The sequence below is a fragment of the Macaca mulatta genome, chromosome 2 (genome assembly GCF_049350105.2).
Source record: "Macaca mulatta isolate MMU2019108-1 chromosome 2, T2T-MMU8v2.0, whole genome shotgun sequence".
Classification (NCBI taxonomy): domain Eukaryota; kingdom Metazoa; phylum Chordata; class Mammalia; order Primates; family Cercopithecidae; genus Macaca; species Macaca mulatta.
Genome location: NC_133407.1, coordinates 45,336,489 through 45,354,995, shown reverse-complemented (window position 1 = coordinate 45,354,995; position 18,507 = coordinate 45,336,489). Strand labels below are relative to the sequence as shown.

The window sequence follows — 18,507 nt, the reverse complement described above, 5'->3', positions numbered from 1 at the left end:
AATATTAATAACCTTTGGCAAGATACTTAACCTCTCCTTCCATACCTCTGTTTCCTCATAGGTAAAATGAGAATAAAATAGTACCTGCCTTAGAGTGTCCTCAAAAAGATTAACCGAGTTAATACTGAGTAAACTACTTCTAATAATGCCTAGCTATTATTAATGCCTAATAATGCTTAGATGCTTTTATTATTTTTTAAATTATCCTATCACACACTGAAGAGCCGTGGTTATAGTCTAGAAAATCAACACTAGATGACTCTTTTTCTCTTTAGGAAAAAATATAAGGCTTAGAGCCAAGAGTTTAATTTTTGAAAGGTCATTGATATTCAGCTGAGGATAGAAAGCCTGTATTTCTTTTTAATTGCCTTTCAGTGTAGAGTGAAATCAGTTTGTTCAGCATCATTTTTGAGGTAAGTTTTCCAGTTAACAAATCTTTAAAACCTTAAGCCCTCCCACCCCCAGTTTTAAGCCATTTGGATTCAGAGCTTTCTAAAATGTTTCACACATTTTCCCTTTACTTTACAAATAGAAGATGCATATACAACGTTTTAGTCTATTATTTTGATTACATTTATTTTTTTATTTTATTTTATTTTATCTTTTTGAGATGGAGTATCGCTGTGTCTCCCAGACTGGAGTGCAGTGGCGCCATCTCGGCTCACTGTAAGCTCCACCTCCCCGGTTCACGCCATTCTCCTGCCTCAGCCTCCCGAGTAGCTGGGACTACAGGCGCCCACCACCACGCCTGGCTAATTTTTTGTATTTTTAGTAGAGACAGGGTTTCACTGTGTTAGCCAGGATGGTCTCGATCTCCTGACCTTGTGATCCACCTGCCTCGGCCTCCCAGAGTGCTGGGACTACAGGTTTGATTACATTTTTAAAAATATATGTGCATATAGGCCAGGTGCAGTGGCTTATGCCTGTAATCCCAGCACTTTGGGAGGCTTAGGCGGGCGGATCACCTGAGTTTAGGAGTTCGAGACCAGCCTGGCCAACATGATGAAACCCTGTCTCTAATAAAAATACAAAAATTAGCCAGGCATGGTGACAGGTACCTGTAATCCCAGCTACTCGGGTGGCTGAGGCAGGAGAATCACTTGAGCCTGGGAGGTATAGGTTGCAGTGGCCTGAGACCATGCCACTTCACTCCAGCCTGGGCAACAGAGTGAGACTCCATATCATTATTTATATATATGTATGTGTTAAAATTTATATGTTTATAAATTAAATGTTTACATATTAAACATTTAATGTTTATATGTTAAATATTTAATATATATTAACTTCATGTCCTTTAATATATATAATATGTAATCATATATATTATATATATAATCATATATGTGCATATAGATAAGACAGGAGTTTTCTTAAACCTGTTAATGTGTCAGGGAGGTGCAGTTATGAGGTTTTTTTTTTTTCTTTCAGGATTATGTTACTAGGGCAATAAAAGAAGGAGAAAAAAACTAAAAAATAAATACAACAATTCTGAAGATAATTTAAACTTTTCTAAGTAATGCAGGATCATCATTAAAAGTATCAGTAGTTGGCTGGGTACGGTGACTCACAGCTGTAATCCCAACACTTTGGGAGATGGGAGGATCACTTGAAGTCAGGAGTTTGAGACCAGTCTGAGCAACAGCTGCACAAAAAATTAAAAAATTAGCCAGGCGTGGTGGCACATGCCTATAGTCCCAGCTGCTCGGGAGGCCAAGGCAGGAGGATCACTTGAGCCAGGGAGTTTGTGGCTACAGTGAGCCATGATCACATCACTGCGCTCTGGCCTGGGCGACAGAGCAAGACTTTGTCTCACAAAAAAAAAAAAAAAAAAAAAGTCAGTTTTCTTGTTGGAACGTGGTTTCCAAACTCAGCTAATTATCAAAATTACTGGCAGAACTTTGCTTCTATACCTCTATTTCCTCATTAGTAAAATTAGAATAAAATTCTGGGGTCCATTTCTAGAGCAATTCTGGGTTCCACCTCTAGAGCAGTGCTTCTCAAACTTTCAGATACAAACAAATCACCAGTGAATCTTGTTAAAATACAGTTCTCGTTTGGTAGGTCTAGGGTGTGACTTGAGATTCTGCATTTCTTTTTCTTTTTTTTTTTTTTTAAACAAGGTTTCACTCTTGTTGCCCAGGCTGGAGTGCAATGGCATGATCTCGACTCACTGCAACCTCTGCCTCCCGGGTTCAAGCGATTCTCCTGCCTCAGCCTCCTGAGTAGCTGGGACTACATGCATGCACCACCATGCTCGACTAATTTTGTATTTTTAGTGGAGACGGGGTTTCTCCATGTTGGTCAGGCTTGTCTTGAACTCCTGACCTCAGGTGATCCACCCACCTCGGCCTCCCAAAGTGCTGGGATTACAGGCGTGAGCCTCTGCACCTGGCCAAGATTCTGCATTTCTAATAAGCTCTTAGGTGATCACATTTTGAGTAGCCAGTCCGCAAACTTCTCATACATTAGATATGGATTGGGCCTATTGTGAACATTACCCAGCTTATTCCTTTTCCTGATGAATCGGTTTTGATCCATGTCCTCTAATCAATGCCATAGTGTGATAATGCCTATGAATGTCTTAGAGCATATGGGTTGTTTTTTGATATGCAATACCCCACTGTGCCTGCTCTTTAAAGTTCCCTTAAATCTCTTCATAGTCTTTCCTTTGGCTGTTGTGTGTCTTTTAGTGCATCTAGTCTGCTGTGGGCTGACAGCATAGATACTTTGTCATTAAGGCCTTCACTGTTCACTGTGTTAAGATTGTAATGTCTCCCCCTACTGCTATCCTCCTTAACTGCTTCATTTTTCTCTAGGCTTTTTACCTTCTAACATGCTATATATCTTCCTTATTTTGTTTCTTGTATATCTCCCTCAACTAGAGTAAAAGAACAGTTCACTGCTTTATCTCCAGCACCTAGATTAATCAATATATAGCACACAAATAGATCTCGGTAAATATTTATTGAAAGAATAAATGAAATGTCTCTTAACAAAAGAAAGTAGACACTGTTTAAAGGCTTGAGCATTTTATAGTATGTAAATACATGAACCCTATAGTTTATGGACTCTATAGCCTGGATCTGTTCTGTGTCCTTTTGTACTTATTCCCATAAGCTATGTTCTAAAGAGAGGTGGCTGCCATATAATTAAACAGCTGTAATTTTTAAAATTAGGTAAGAATTAACTTCAAATTTTTTTAGTATGAATAGTAGTTTATGAATTGCAAAGGATATAAATTTTTCTCATGTTTTTATTAGATAGAACAGGGAATATTTCCATCTTACAGATGGAAGGAAGCTGATGCCTAAGGTAGTTAAGTGTGAGTTCACAGAACTAGGAAGTATCAAAGATAGGAGAAGAGTCTTCCAGCATTTTTTAGATAATGAAAAGATTCTAATATCGAATTTTACAATAAATTCAAAGCAAAGAGTTTTGTCAAATGATTGCCACCATAATTTTTATAAGTGGCCACAAAATTCATGGTATTGTCATAGGTCAGTACTTGATACTTTTTTAAAATATATAAATCTTTGTTGGCCATTGTATGTAATTCTTTTTATAGTTACAAAAAAGACATTTGAATAGGATAGCATTTATATAAAGTCCAAAACAGACAAATGTAATATTTTGTGTTAAAAGTAACGTTACTTCCGGAAAGGGTAGTAACTGGGAGGAGATGGAAGAATTTCTTTTGTTGTACTTAGCAGTGTTGTTTCTTGAACCAGGTATAGTTATACATAGATACACTATAAAACTTCATTGGCCTATATACATATAATTTTGCATTTTCCTCCCCATGCTGTCTTATACTTCAACAAAAAATTTTACTTTAAAGTTTTAAAATGATAATTTAGGCTACAGGCATTTTATATGTGTTTATTTTATTTTTTCTTGCTGCAGCTGCAGAAATTTAAATATTTTTAAAATTAATCACTTCATTTGGCTTTTTAAAATTCAGACATGTAGAAGTAGTGAGTAGTTTAGTGATTTTATAATTTTATATTTTAAAAATATTTAACAATTTTTCCTTTTCCTCAGCAAAGAAAGAATAATAAGAAGGTGCGAGTAACAGTGAAGCCCCATTTGCTATACAGAGTAAGTTTCCTATCAAAGAATTTAGAGTTGTTGCTTTCACTTTGAATTCATGGAAGGAACAAAAATGTTTTCAGTATATCAGTAGGAAAACTTTTTTTTTTTTGATTAGAATTAATAGCTTTCTTCTCTTCAGCCTTTAGAACAGCAACATGGAGTCATTCCTGATCGGGATGCAGAATTTTGTCTTTTTGACCGTGTTGTAAATGTGAGAGAAAACTTCTCAGTTCCAGTTGGCCTTCGAGGCACCATCATAGGAATAAAAGGAGGTAATATCCTAATACTTGAAATGTCTTCAACTTAGTTTATATTGTAAAGTAATACACAGGCTTGTTTGTTTTTTATATCTAACCAGAAAGTGACTATAAATCAGGAACAAACTAGATCTTTTTATGTTTTAGTTAAAATTTTCTTAGGTTATACTTTTCAGAGAAAAAACTCTTCTGTTTTTTATTGTATAATCTGTAAAGAGATTAAAAGGAGGAGAAACTGAGAAGGGGCTGCTGAGAATTTAGTAGTTTTATATCACATTAAAATTATGCAAGATCTTGGTGAGCATACATATGTTTTCATGAAACTGATAAAGAATTTTCATTGCTTCTCCCGAGTTAAACATTTGTCTAATCTTGCTCAGAGCTTTATTTTAATCATAATCACTAAGTTTCTGAGATTAAATACATATTACGTTAGTTACAGTTAAAAGATTTGAAAATTAAATGTGTATTTTAATTTGGACTTTATGAATACAACTAAATTACATATATAAAACAGACCTATCAATCTGTTGCACAACAGTGTGCATACAGTTCACATTACTGTACCATACACTTAAAAGTGGCTAAGATGGCGAAAAAAAAATCAGAGAAGGGGAAAAAAAAGGAAGCAGCAGCTAAATAGCTGAATGTGCCCTCAAAGATATTCCAGGAATAACCAGATTTATAGCATAGATTCAAAAAAAAGTTAGTGCCAGCATGAAGCAGTATCATGCACCCAGGGGTCAGTGTTCTGGCAGCACTGTTCCTCTATATATATCCCAGGCATCAGACTTCTTGGTCTCACTATCCCAAAAGTAGGAAGAACAGGCAGGCCACTAGCTGAAGAGAACTGCTTAATTAGTGCCAGCAATGTGCCAGGCACTAACACATTTTGCTTTTAACCCTCACTATCACCCAAGGGGTGGTCTCACCTGAGAAGTTAAGTAACCTTCCTGTGTTTACATAGATAAGTGGCAGAGCTGGGATTTGAGCTCCTTCCCCTAATTCCTACCTAAATTTGAACAGTGGTTCTGTACATTTTCCATTTGTAGATCCTCTTTGAATATCTTCCTGCCCATATAACTAAAAGAATTTTCTTCCCTAATTTTGTTTTTTACTTTTTTGGAAGACTCACTATTGTTAAGATGTCAGTGAAATCAGTTGCTTTGATTTGTAGAGTCAAAGAATCCTGATCAAGATCCCAGCAGCCTGTTTTGTAGAAATTGATAAGCTGGTTGTAAAATTTATTTTAAAAGCAAAGGCTTTAGACTAACCAGAAAAAATTGAAAAAGAAGGACAAAGTTGGAGAATTTATCCACCTGATTTCAAAACTTTACAAAGCTGGAGTAATGAAAAACAGTGTGAATTAATGTAAAGATGGCATATAGATCAGTGGAATATAATTAGAGTCCTGAAATAGACCCAGACGTATATGGTCAATTGATTTTACAACAATGTGCCAGGATAATTTGATGAAGAAGGGATAATGTCTTTAACAAGTGCTGTTGTCCTCATTAGTATAGTGGTGAGGAAAAAAAATGTAATTTAATTTAAAAATCGTGCTGTATATATTGAGGACTTGTTTAATGTAAAAGAAAAAATGGTGTTGGAACAATTAGACACCATATGCAAAAAAAAAAAAAAAAATCCACAACTCCTTACCTTACATCTTCTATAGAAATTAGCTCAAAATGAATCAAAGACCTAAATGTAAGAGCTAAAAGTATAGAACTTTAAGGAGAAAATCTTAGTAACCTAGAATTAGGTAAAGATGTCTTAAATAACACACAGAGAGTCTGAAAGAAAATTGCCAGCCAGGTGCCGTGGCTCACACTTGTAATCCCAACACTTTGGGAGGCCAAGGCAGGAGGATTGCTTGAGCCCAGGAGTTTGAGACAAGCCTGGGTAACAAAGTGAAACTCTGTCTTTACTAAAAAATTTTTTTAAATTAGCCAGTCATGGTGTTGTGCACCTGTACTCCCAGCTAATCAGGAGGCTGAGGTGGGAGAATCACTTGAGCCCAGGAGATCGGAGATGTAGTGAGCCCTGATTGCACCACTGCACTCCTGCCTGGATGACAGACCGAGACCCTGTCAAAAAAAGAAAGAGAGAGAAAAAGAAGAAAGGAAGGGAGGGAAGGAGGGGAAGAAGGGAAGAAATAAAGAAAAGAAGGGAGGGAGAGAAAAAGAAAAGAAAAGGGTGGAGCAGGAGGGAGGTAGGGAGGGAAAAAGAAAAGAAAAAGAAAAAGGCCAGGGGAGGGTCGGTGGGGGGAGGAGGGGAAAAGAAGAAGAAAAGGCCGGGCCCTCACGCCTGTAATCCCAGTACTTTGGGAGGCCAAGGCGGGTGGATCACTTGAAGTCAGGAGTTCGAGACCAGCCTGGCCAACATGATGAAACCCTGTCTCTACTAAAAATACAAAAATTAGGGCCGGGCGCGGTGGCTCAGCCTGTAATCCCAGCACTTTAGGAGGCCAAGGCAGGTGGCTCACAAGGTCAGGAGTTCGAGCCTGGCCAATATGGTGAAACCCCATCTCTACTAAAAATACAAAAATTAGCCAGGCATGGTGGTGCATGCCTGTAGTCCCAGGTACTTGGGAGGCTGAGGCAGAAGAATCACTTGAACCTGGGAGACAGAGGTTGCAGTGAGCCAAGATCATGCCACTACACTCTAGCCTGAGCGACAGAGCGAGACTCTGTCTCAAAAAAAAAAACAAAAACAAAAACAAAAATTAGCCAGGAATGGTGACAGGTGCCTGTAATCCCAGCTACTCGGGAGGCTGAGGCAGGAGAATCTCTTGAACACAGAGAGTAGAGGTTGCAGTGAGCTGAGATCACACCACTGCACTCTAGCCTGGGCAACAGAGCAAGACTCTGTCTCAAAAAAAAAAAAAAAAAAGACAAGACAGAAAAAGAAAATTGCTGCTTTAGACTTCATCAAAATTTAAAAAAAAAAAAAAAAACTCTCACTCTTCAAAAGACCGTATTACAGAAATGAAAAGGCACATATTAGCAAAACATAAATCCAACAAATGCTTTTATTTAGACTATATAAAAGTTTTTTACAGTTTAATAAATCAAACAACCCAGTTTTTAAAATGATCAAAATAGCTGAACAGATACTTTACCACAGAAGATATATGGATAGCAAATAAGCATATGAAAAACTGCTCAACATCATTCGTTGTTAGGGAAATACAGATTAAAACCAAATAAGATATTACCATGTACAGACTAGAAAGACTGAAATTTAAGAGAGTGGTTATACCAAGTGTTGACAACGATATAGGGCAACTAGAACTCTCCTATATTGCCAGTCGTAATGTAAAAGATAAAACCACTTTGGAAAGTAGTTTAGTGGGTTCTTTTTTTTCTCCCCCCATTGGTGGGCTATCATGATGAAGGTAAGTCCTTAAAAAGTTAAACATACATCATAGCATAGGGCCCAGCCATCCCATTCATAGGTGGGTATTTACCCAAGAGAAATGGGCTTAAATCCACATTAAACCTTGTTCATGAATCTTCATAGCGGCCTTATATGTAATAACCAAAGCCTAGAAATAATCTAAATTCCCATTGATAGGTGAATGGTTAAACAAATTCTTGGATCCATATGCAGGGGAATACTTCTCAGCTATAAAAAAGAAACTACTGATACACACAACATAGGTGACTCTCAAAATAATTATGCTCAAAGAAGCCAGACGAATGAGGAATACACATTGTATTATTTCATTTACATAAAATTCTACAAATGTAAAGTAACCTATGGTGACAGCAGAGTTTTAGTTGTTGCCTGGTTTAGGAGGATTCAGATTACAAAAGGACATGGAAAGGTTTGGAAGTGATTATCCTGTTTGTCATGGCTTCATGGTTAATTATGTATGTTAAAACTCATTAACTTGTATATTTCAGATATGTGCAGTGTATCATATGTCAGTTATACCTCAGTAAAGCTGTGTTGTTGTTGTTTGTTTGTTTGTTTGTTTGAGATGGAGTCTCGCTCTGTCGCCCAGGCTGGAGTGCAGTGACGCAATCTTGGCTCACTGCAAGCTCCACCTCGCGAGTTCATGCCATTCTCCTGCCTCAGCCTCCCAAGTAGCTGGGACAACAGGTGCCCGCCACCACACCTGGCTAACTTTTTTTTTTGTATTTTTAGTAGAGACATGGTTTCACCGTGTTAGCCAGGATCTTCTTGATCTCCTGACCTCATGATCCACCCGCCTCAGCCTTCCAAAGTACTGGGATTACAGGCGTGAGCCACCGTGCCAGGCCCAGTAAGGCTGTTTTTTAAAAAAAAAAGTACATGCCTTAAGACCCAGCAGTTTTCACTTTTAACCTAGGGAACAATCACCTGCATAAAGGACACATTTGCATGTTCATTGTAGCATTGTTTATAATAGCAAAAGTTAGAAATCATCTAAATGTTTATCAGCAGGAGAATGAATAAATTATTTTTTACCCATAGATGGGATACTGTATATCCAGAAAACTGAATGCACACGTTTACCTGGGTGAATCTCACAAATATAAGGTTGAAAGAAATAAAAATAAGTTGCAAAATAATATATTCTCTATGATACCATGTATATGTTTCAAAACTTGCAAAACAATACTATATATTATTCACAGATATATATGTATGTAGTAGAAGTATAAAGAAACATAAGGAATCATAACTGCCAAATTGAAGATAATGGTTACCTAGTTGGGAATTGGGACAATATGATCCTCTAAGGCACTGGTATTCTGTTTCTTAGCTTATATAACATTCCTTCTATTAATATTATGCCATTCTTCATATCCTGAATATTTTATATCATATCCAGAATTTTTATAATAAATACTTCCAAACACTCCGAAAACTTATCTGTTGATTTTTCATCATATGATTTTTTATTGTCTCTTTCTCTCTGTGTTTTAACAGCTAATAGAGAAGCTGATGTACTGTTTGAAGTATTATTTGATGAAGAATTTCCTGGAGGGTTAACAATAAGGTTTGTATTTCCCAATGATAATTGCCCTTTGTGAATATGTTCATGTGGCCAGTGGCTTTATATTATTTTTTATTTGCTTACAATTTCAATGCATGGTATGTGTAAGACATACTTGCTACTAGAGATGTAACACTGAATAAGGCAGACATGCTTTCTACCCTCATAGAGCTTTCATTTTAGTGAGGGAGGTAATTAAGCAACTGATTACAATATTATTTAATTAAAACATGGCAAGCGCTAGGAAGAAGTGCAAGTTTTTATAAAGAGTGTGACCTGTCCTGCGAGTAACGGAAAGGCCTCCTTGAGGAAGTGGTATTTAAGATAGAACTTGAAGAATGAATAATAGCTACTGAGGGAAAAAAGGGGGGAATAATGACATGTGCACAGGAAGAGGGAATAGCATATATAAACAATGGTATTAGGGTTAAATAACTTGAGGAATAGAAATGTCCTTTGAAACTAGTGACATGTATGTCTTTGTCACCAATTTTAGTGGAGTTGTAGGTACTCACGACAGATTGGCATGATTTGAGAAGTGAATGGCAAGTGTAGTAATGGAGACAGGAAATGGAGGCAACACTTGGAAAGTTTGACTATAAAGGAAAGGAGAAAGTTAACTGGAGGTTAGGAGGTTTAAAGGAAGAGAGTTAAATTTAACACAGATAAGATGAGTATTTTGGGAGAAAGTGCCAATAGAAAGTTTAAAGTTATAGGAACAAGGATCATGATAAAATGAGAGGCACCGTGGTGTACTCTCACACTTAAACATGGTATTACCTTGGGTAGGTTAATTAAATGTCTGACCCTCAATTTCCTCATCTATAATGAAGATATATACATACTTCCCTAGGTTATTGTAAGAATAAAACGAAATCCTTTCCAGTTTTCTACTTTCTAAAAATCAGCTGGAAAGCAACTGAATTTATCTAGTTTCTTTTTCTCCTCTATTTTGATGAATGAGTAATTAAAATTAAAAATTACCCTTTTTTAACCTCCTTGCATGAAATCACAGTCTTCGGCCGTTATACCAAGTAGTTACCTTCAGGATGCTATTATTGTTGTTTTGCAATTTAAATATGCTTGTTACTCAAAGACTTCTCCTGTCTGCACTCTTCACATACAGTGGCAGAATCCGGATCTCCTGTCTGATTTTATTGTTCATGAAAATGTTTGATAACCAATGCCTTTGATTCACTAACTTTTCAAAATATATTTTAAGTATATTTTTGTGAGTTTTTTTTCCTCAGTGTCTTTTTTCCCCGTCTCCTAGTAAGGGACAGTGAATTTATTGACTGATAGAGAGCTGGGTAAAAGATTACCTGCTTGCAGTATATTCATTTATGTAATGCAGAATCTTTAGTAAGTTTAGTTCTCATGAAAATAGATACTTCCTAGCAACCTTGAACTTACAAAGGTTTCTCATAGAACTCTACTTTTGCACTTTCTTTCAATATAAGAAAATTATACTCTCAAAGAGAAAAAAGTAGGTCATAGAGTTGAAAACTTAAGAGAAGGTTTGTTTAATATCTAACACGTTTATCAAGGCCATGAAAGATGGAAATCACAAATACTTGTCTCTTAAGCCTTTCCAGATACAGGCCCAGAACTTTAAGATGGGAAAATGAGGATAAAAGGGCCGGACTCCACATTTGACCAATAGACAAATGAAATCAAAGCTAACACTTACCCTGTTGCTTAGGAAGAGCCATACTGAGAATGGTTCCATGCTCCTGAGCTTTCATAACCTAGACTGCCCAAACCACAGTTTTCATTTTTTTGTTTTTGTTTGTTTTGTTTTGTTTTTTGAGACAGATTTTTGTTCTGTTGCCCAGTCTGGAGTACAGTGGCATGATCTTGACACACTGCAGCCTCCATCTCCCGGGTTCAAGCAATTCTGCCTCAGCCTTACGGGTAGCTGGGATTACAGGTGTGCACTACCATGCTTGGCTAATTTTTTTGTATTTTTAATAGAGACAGAGTTTCAACATGTTTGCCAGGCTGGTCTTGAACTTCTGACCTCAACTGATCCGCCCGCCTCGGCCTCCCAAGTGCTGTGCTGGGATTACAGGCGTGAACCACCATGCCCGGCTCCACAGTTTTTAAGAAGTTTGAGGCCAGGTGTGGTGGCTCACACCTGTAATCCCAACACTTTGGGAGGCCAGGGATGGAGGATCACTTGAGCCCAGGAGTTCAAAACCAGCCTGGGTGACATAGTGAGACCCTGGCTCTAAAAAAAAATACAAAAGCATGCCAGGCATGGTGCCTTGCACCTGTGGTCTCAGTTACTCAGGAGGCTGAGATAGGAAGACTGCTTGAGTCCAGGAGTTCGACACTGCAGTGAGCTAGGATGTAGCACCATTGCACTCTATCCTGAGTAACAGCGAGATCTCATCTCTCAACAACAACAAAATTCATAAATTTTCAGTTGTATTCAACAATTAAGATGCAAGCTTCTTAACAACAAATCGACACACACCCCTAAAACATAGTTGGGTTTTCTCTACTTAGTAAATACTAAATGTGCTCTTAGGAAACTTTGTAGAAATACATCATCTTATAAATTGAGCTATTTCTATGATTTGAGGTTCCTCTACTGAATTTAAAAAGAGATGTTTACTAATGCTGATGATGGATTGTCCACCAAAAATTATTTGACTTTTCTCCCTAACACATTTAGTATTGTTTTCCTTCTGACACTGATGTAACTTTTTACTTTTAGATGCTCGCCTGGTAGAGGTTATCGACTGCCAACAAGTGCCTTGGTGAACCTTTCTCATGGGAGTCGCTCTGAAACTGGAAATCAGAAGTTGACAGCTATTGTAAAACCACAACCAGCTGTGCATCACTATAGCTCAAATTCATCAGTTTCCTGTGGGCATTTGGGAGGCCTCAACCATTCCCCTCAATCACTTTTTGTTCCTACTCAAGTAAGACTCTCAGTCTTTAACTTCTTTTAACTTCTCCTCTACCCCTTTTACAAATCAGAAATCACGGCAGACTTTGTAAATGTAAACCTAATTTAACTTAGTTTCCCTTTTTTATTTAAAAAGTTTTGGTTCAGGTCAATTCCAAATTTAAGATACTAGGCTAGTAAAGAATGCTATTGCTAGCATTCTACCTCTGCTATAAAATAACAGTTGTATTAAAGGAAAAAAGTGTATTTAAATAAGGAACTTAAGAATGTCCATGTTTTCTCTTTATATGTTTACTTTTCAAGTTAACATTTAATTTTTTTCTTGTATAATCCAAATGTCCTGTGCTATCTGCTATAAATAACACATTTGAAAGATAAAGGGCAAAGATTATATCACATTTATCAAAAGCAATTTTCAAGTTTCTACCATACAATTTATGGGCAATTTCCTTTATTTCTTCTTTCTAGGGACAAAAATTGAGTTATCTTGTTTGAGACACTATTTAATTCCATGGCCCCAAATCTCATGCTTATTAAGTAAATTTTTTAACCCAAATAGTACCTGTTTATTATAAACCAATTGGAAAACACAGAAGTAGATGATAACAAAGGAAACACAAGCAAACGGCCTTTCAAATCTCATAGGTAACCACTGTCAAAATTTGGTGCCTATTTTTCCAGAGTTTAAATCTTAATTGTTGATTTTTAAATTTATTAGATTATTTTGTGTAAGGTGAAGATTTTTAAAATAAAATTTTTAGGTGTTAATTTGAGTGAGAGAATGTATTTTACATTAGAAGACAAAAAAAAAAAACCTATTGATGGGGATATTGATTCAGTATAATCTTTTATAGTGTTTGTTATGCTTTATTTTTCAACAAATAAAACCAAGACCAGTTGCATATAAAGAACACCAGTTTCACTCTCACAGAATACTTTTGTGATTACTATGCTGAGCTTTAGAAAAAAAAGGAACTAAGAGATTTCACATAATGAAAGTTAGTTTAGGGGTCGACATGGTAGCCCACATCTGTAACCCCAACACTCTGGGAGGCTAAAGCAGGAGGACTGCTTGAGGCAGGAGTTCAAGACCAGCCTGGGCAATACAGCAAAACATGGTAACCCATCCCTAGAAGAAAAAAAAAAAAATTAGTTGGGCATGGTGGTAACATGCTTGTAGTCCTAGCTCCACAGGAGGCTGAGGATTGAGCCCAGGAATTCGAGGTTACAGTCATCTGTGACCCCACCACAGCTTCCCAGCCTAGGTGACATAAGCAAGACCCCACATGAGTAAGACCCCGAGTCAAAAAAAAAACAAGTTAGTTTAATATCCCATCTACCACTGAATAACATTAATAAATAAATTGTTTGATTTTTAATATGCATTTTTATTTCTTCCTATTTTCTTAAGAAATTGTTTGTACTTTGCTAGGTATCTACTAAAGATGATGATGAATTCTGCAACATTTGGCAGTCCTTACAGGGATCTGGAAAGATGCAACACTTTCAGCCAGCTGTACAAGAGAAGGTTAGTATTCCTTGTTTTGATGGACAACTAATTTAAAGAAAATTTTTTTTATATTTTTCTTTTAAGACTACAATGATTATTTTTCTGTGAAATCTCATAATTTTGATCATGAATGTTCTTTTTTTTTTTTAAATAATTTCAACTTTATTATTTTAGGTTCAGGAGATACATGTACAGGTTTGTTACATGAATATGCTGTGTGACACTGAAGTTTAGGGTACAAATGATCCTGTCACCCAGGCAGTGAGCATAGTACCCAATAGGTGGTTTTTCCGCCCTTCCCTCCTCCTCCCTGTCTCCCCCATCTAGTAACCCCCAGTGTCTGTTATTCCCATCTTTATGACCATGTGTATCCAATGCTTAGCTCCCACTTATAAGTGAGAACCATATAGTATTTGGTTTTCTGTTCCTGTGTTCATTCACTTAGCATAATGGCCTTCAGTTCCACCTATGTTGCTGCAAAGGACATTATTTCATTCTTTTTTATGACTGCATAGTATTCCATAGTGTATATTCCGTGGTGTATATATACCACATTTTAAAAAATCTGGCTGGGCACTGTGGCTCACGCCTGTAATCCCAGCACCTTGAGAGGCTGAGATGGGTGGATCACTGGAGGTCAGGAGTTTGAGACCAGCCTGGCCAATATGGTGAAACCCCATCTCTACTGAAAATACAAAAATTAGCCAGCTACTCGTGATGGTGAGGCAAAAGAGTTGCTTGAACTTGGGAGGCCAGAGGTTGCAGTGAGCCGAGATCACCCCATTTCACTCCAGCCTGAGCAACAGAGTAACTAACACTTAGTCTCTAAATCAGTCAATCAATGAATCAATCTTATCCACCACTGATAAGCACTTAGGTTGATTCCATGTCTTTGCTATTGTGAATAGCAAATGCAATTAATATATGTGGGTATGTGTCTTTTTGGAAGAATGGTTTATTTTCCCTGGGGTATGTACCCAACAGTGTGATTACTGGGTCGAATGGTAGTTCTGTTTTAAGTTCTTTGAGAAATCTCCAAACTGCTTTTTACAGTGGCTGAACTAATTTACATTCCCACCAAGAGTTTATAAGCATTCCCTTTTTTCTACAACCTCACCAGCATCTGTTATTTTTTGACAGCCATTCTGACTGGTGTGAGATGGTATCATCTTGCAGTTTTGATTTGCATTTCTCTGATGATTAGTGATGTTGAACTTTTTTTTCATATTTTTCTTGGCCACTTATATGTCTTTTGCAAAGTGTCTATTCATGTCTTTTCCCCATTTTTAAAAAAAATAATTTTTTAATTAAAATATAAATTTTCTTAAGATTTTGCTAATCTTCTCTGTACCGTTCCAATTTTAGTATATGTGCTGCTGAAGCAAGCATCTTGTGCCCATTTTTAAATGGCATTATTTGTTTTTTGCTTGTTGAATTAAGTTCCTTATAGATTCTTGATATTAGACCTTTGTCAGATGCACAGTATGCGAATATTTTCTCCCATTCTGTAGTTGTGTGTTTACTCTGTTGATAGTTTTTTTTGTGAGCAGAAACTCTAGTTTAATTAGGTCCCATTGTAAATTTTTGTTTTTGTTGTGATTGCTTTTGAGGACTTAGTCATGCATTCTTTCTCAAGGCTTACACTCCAAGTGGTATTTCCTGGATTTTCTTCTAGGATTCTTACAGTTTGAGGTCTTATGTTGTAAGTCTTTAATCCATCTTGAGTTGATTTTTGTATATGCTTAAAGGTAAGGGTCCAGTTTCATTCTTCTGCATATGGCTAGCCAACTATCCCAGCATCATGTATAGGGAGTCCTCACCCCATTGCTTGTTTTCGTTGACTTTGTCAAAAATCAGGGGGTTGTAAGTGTGCCATTTTATTTCTGTGTTCTCTATTCTGTTCCATTGGTCTGTGTGTCTGTTTTTGTACCAGTACCATGCTACTTTTGTTACATGGCAGATACATGGTAATATAAACTGACAGTATAACATGAAGTCAGGTAATGTGATGTCTCCAACATTGTTCTTTTTGCTTAAGATTGCCTTGGCTATTGGGCTGTTTTCTGGTTCCATGTGATTATGAATTTTCATAATTATTTTCAGACCTGTAAAAGTTTCTGGACCAATGAGTCGAGAGTATAGATAATTTTTGTTTTAAATCAGCTTTAGTTTTTTTTAGTTATTTACAAAGTCATAGTAACTATATTTTAAATTTAACAAAGGCCCTTATCGCATTTAACAACTTATTTTTTTCCACTTGAACATGTCACTTTATGCTGGTAGTTGGTTATCTTAAATATGAATGAACAAATAAGCATTCCTTGGTGGAGATTAAGAAGAGGAAAAAAGTGCTGCTAAAAGAGTAGAGACTCAGACAAAGAAAGGAAGAGGAAAGGAATAAATTCCTACTACATGTTTTGCTAGTTACCTATCTTCTCAGCTTAGATCAAAAAGGAATGTTCGGTGAGGCGTGGTAGCTCACGCCTGTAATCCCAGCACTTTGGGAGGCCAAGGCTGGAGGATTACTTGAGGTCAGGAGTTCAAAACCAGCCTGACCAACATGGTGAAACCCCATCTCTACTAAAAATACAAAAAATCAGTCAGGTGTGGTGGCACACGTGTAGTCCCAGCTACTCAGAAGGCTGAGGCAAGAGAATCACTTGAACCCAGGAGGTGGAAGTTGCAGTGAGTCGAGATTGTGCCACTGCACTCCAGCCTGGATGACAGAACAAGACTCCATCTCAGAAAAAAAAAAAAAGGAATGTTGAAGTTTATAAACCAGTAGCCTGTACCTTCAGACCCTCATTTATTCTAGTATCCTGCAGTAATGGTGGCATTATCAGAGATAAAAGAGAAAATTACAAAGGAAATATAAACATAAATGGCAAAATAAATATAAATAGTAAAATAAACATAAAAAATTAGTGCATATGTCATAACTCAGTCTAAACAGTAAAGAAAAATATTAGGGTGACAAGATACATAGGTCTCCTCAGGCAATGTGCTATTATAAGCTTTCTTTAGGTTATCCATAAATTATTTTTTTTTAAACTATTTGAATCACAAAACCTAATTTCCTGATTCCGAGTCCGGTACTGTACTTACTGCACCACACTGCTTCAGGGTGTAAACTGGGTTCAAACCCAAGAGATATTTTGCCCAATTTTGCCTTGGGGTCAAAAAAGATGAAAGGGTCTTTAAGAAAGATTCATCAGTCAGCAGTATGTAAGAAGGACTATACGCGAAAAAGATAGGAAACGAGAATCGTAGTTAGAAAGTTAATTTAGGCCAAGAATGACAATCTAAAGTCCAGTTGCAGGAACTGAAAAGGAGTAGAATGATAGAATGATTTATAATATCATTGGAAAAATCATGTTAGAAAGCAAAAATTTTTGACTCTAAGCATTTTAGATTATATGCCTGAGGAATGGTGGTGTTAGAAATAAGGGTAAGAGAAGTGACTTTAGGTGAGGCCAAATCTGGGACTTTTCCTTTTTTTCTTTTTTTTACTTAAAAAAAAATTTTCTTCTTCTTTCATGCTGCCTTGTCTAAGATGGGACACCTTGAGGTTGAGGTGATGGTGGAGTATCCAGCTATAATATCTGTTCTAGAAAGTTGCAGATACTGGATTAAATCTTGACTGAGGTTCAAATCAGAGATATAGATTAGTAATACTTAGCAGAGAGGTAACAGTCAAAGTCATTAGTCAAGCAGTAAGGCAAAAAATGAAAAGAAAACTGTTGTTGAATTTGGAGGAACAGTCCTCAGTAAAAGATTGGAAGAGCAGGAGTTAATTAAAAAGTTGAACAAATAGATAAAGGCAAGAAGGTACTTAGAGTAGTGCTTCCTTTTAGAACAAAACTCCTTGAAAAAATTGTCTATACTGGTGCCTCTCTCTCCCTTTCCCTCTTAAACCCACTCTACTCAGTCTTTCATTCCCATCACTTTACTAAAACTGCCCTTTCAAGGTTCCCAAGGACCTTCGTGTACAAAACCATGTGATCAAGTCTGAGTTTCCATCTGAATTGAGCCATCAGCAGCATTGCATACAGTTGATCCCTGTGTTCTCCTTGTCATCCATTCTTCACTTGTCATTGGAATACCACCCTTCCCTGTTTTTCTTCCTGTCTCATTGGCTGTTGTTTCTCAGTCTTCTTTGTCAGTTTTACCTAATCTCTCGGGCTCTTTCAAGATGGAATCCTCTAGGGCTAAATTATTGGATTTTTTTCTCTATCTATACCCATTTCCTTAAATAGATAGATAGATGGATGGATGGATAGATAGATTGATAGATAGATTGATAGATAGATAGATTGATAGATAATTATAGAGAGATAGATGATAGAGAAAAAAATAGATTTAGATAAGATAGATATAGATACACACACAAACATATATACCTACAAAAACACATACATCGTGACTCCCAAACTTCTCTCTCCAGCTTGGAAGTCCTTTATGATCTTTAGACTCAATGTTCAACCCTTCATCACCACTCAAAAGTCCAACTCTGTGTCTCCACTTGGATACTTAATATACATCTCAAACCTACCATATCCAAAATTGAACTCTCGTTCTTCCCTCACAAACTTAGGTTACCTGATGTCATTCCCATCTCAGTTAATAGCCACTCCCTCCTTTCACTCAGACCTTGAGAGCCACATCCTTTACTCCTTTTTTTCTCTTTTACCCTCATATCCAATTCATTATCATCTGTAAATCTCTTCCAAATATGTCT

At 36.8% G+C, this 18,507-nt stretch overlaps 1 protein-coding gene across 4 annotated transcripts in view; it reads left to right on the top strand.

The window, feature by feature from the left end:
* The window catches only part of XRN1 (5'-3' exoribonuclease 1), a 135,354-nt gene that overhangs the window by 72,494 nt on the left and 44,353 nt on the right, over positions 1–18,507 (top strand). For all 4 annotated transcript variants that reach the window (XM_077991544.1, XM_001112305.4, XM_015131995.3 and 1 more), the window contains exons 28-32: positions 4,045–4,101; positions 4,235–4,367; positions 9,276–9,345; positions 12,065–12,272; positions 13,692–13,787. In XM_077991544.1, the coding sequence (XP_077847670.1) occupies positions 4,045–4,101; positions 4,235–4,367; positions 9,276–9,345; positions 12,065–12,272; positions 13,692–13,787 (564 nt within the window). The remainder of the gene's footprint in view (positions 1–4,044; positions 4,102–4,234; positions 4,368–9,275; positions 9,346–12,064; positions 12,273–13,691; positions 13,788–18,507) is intronic.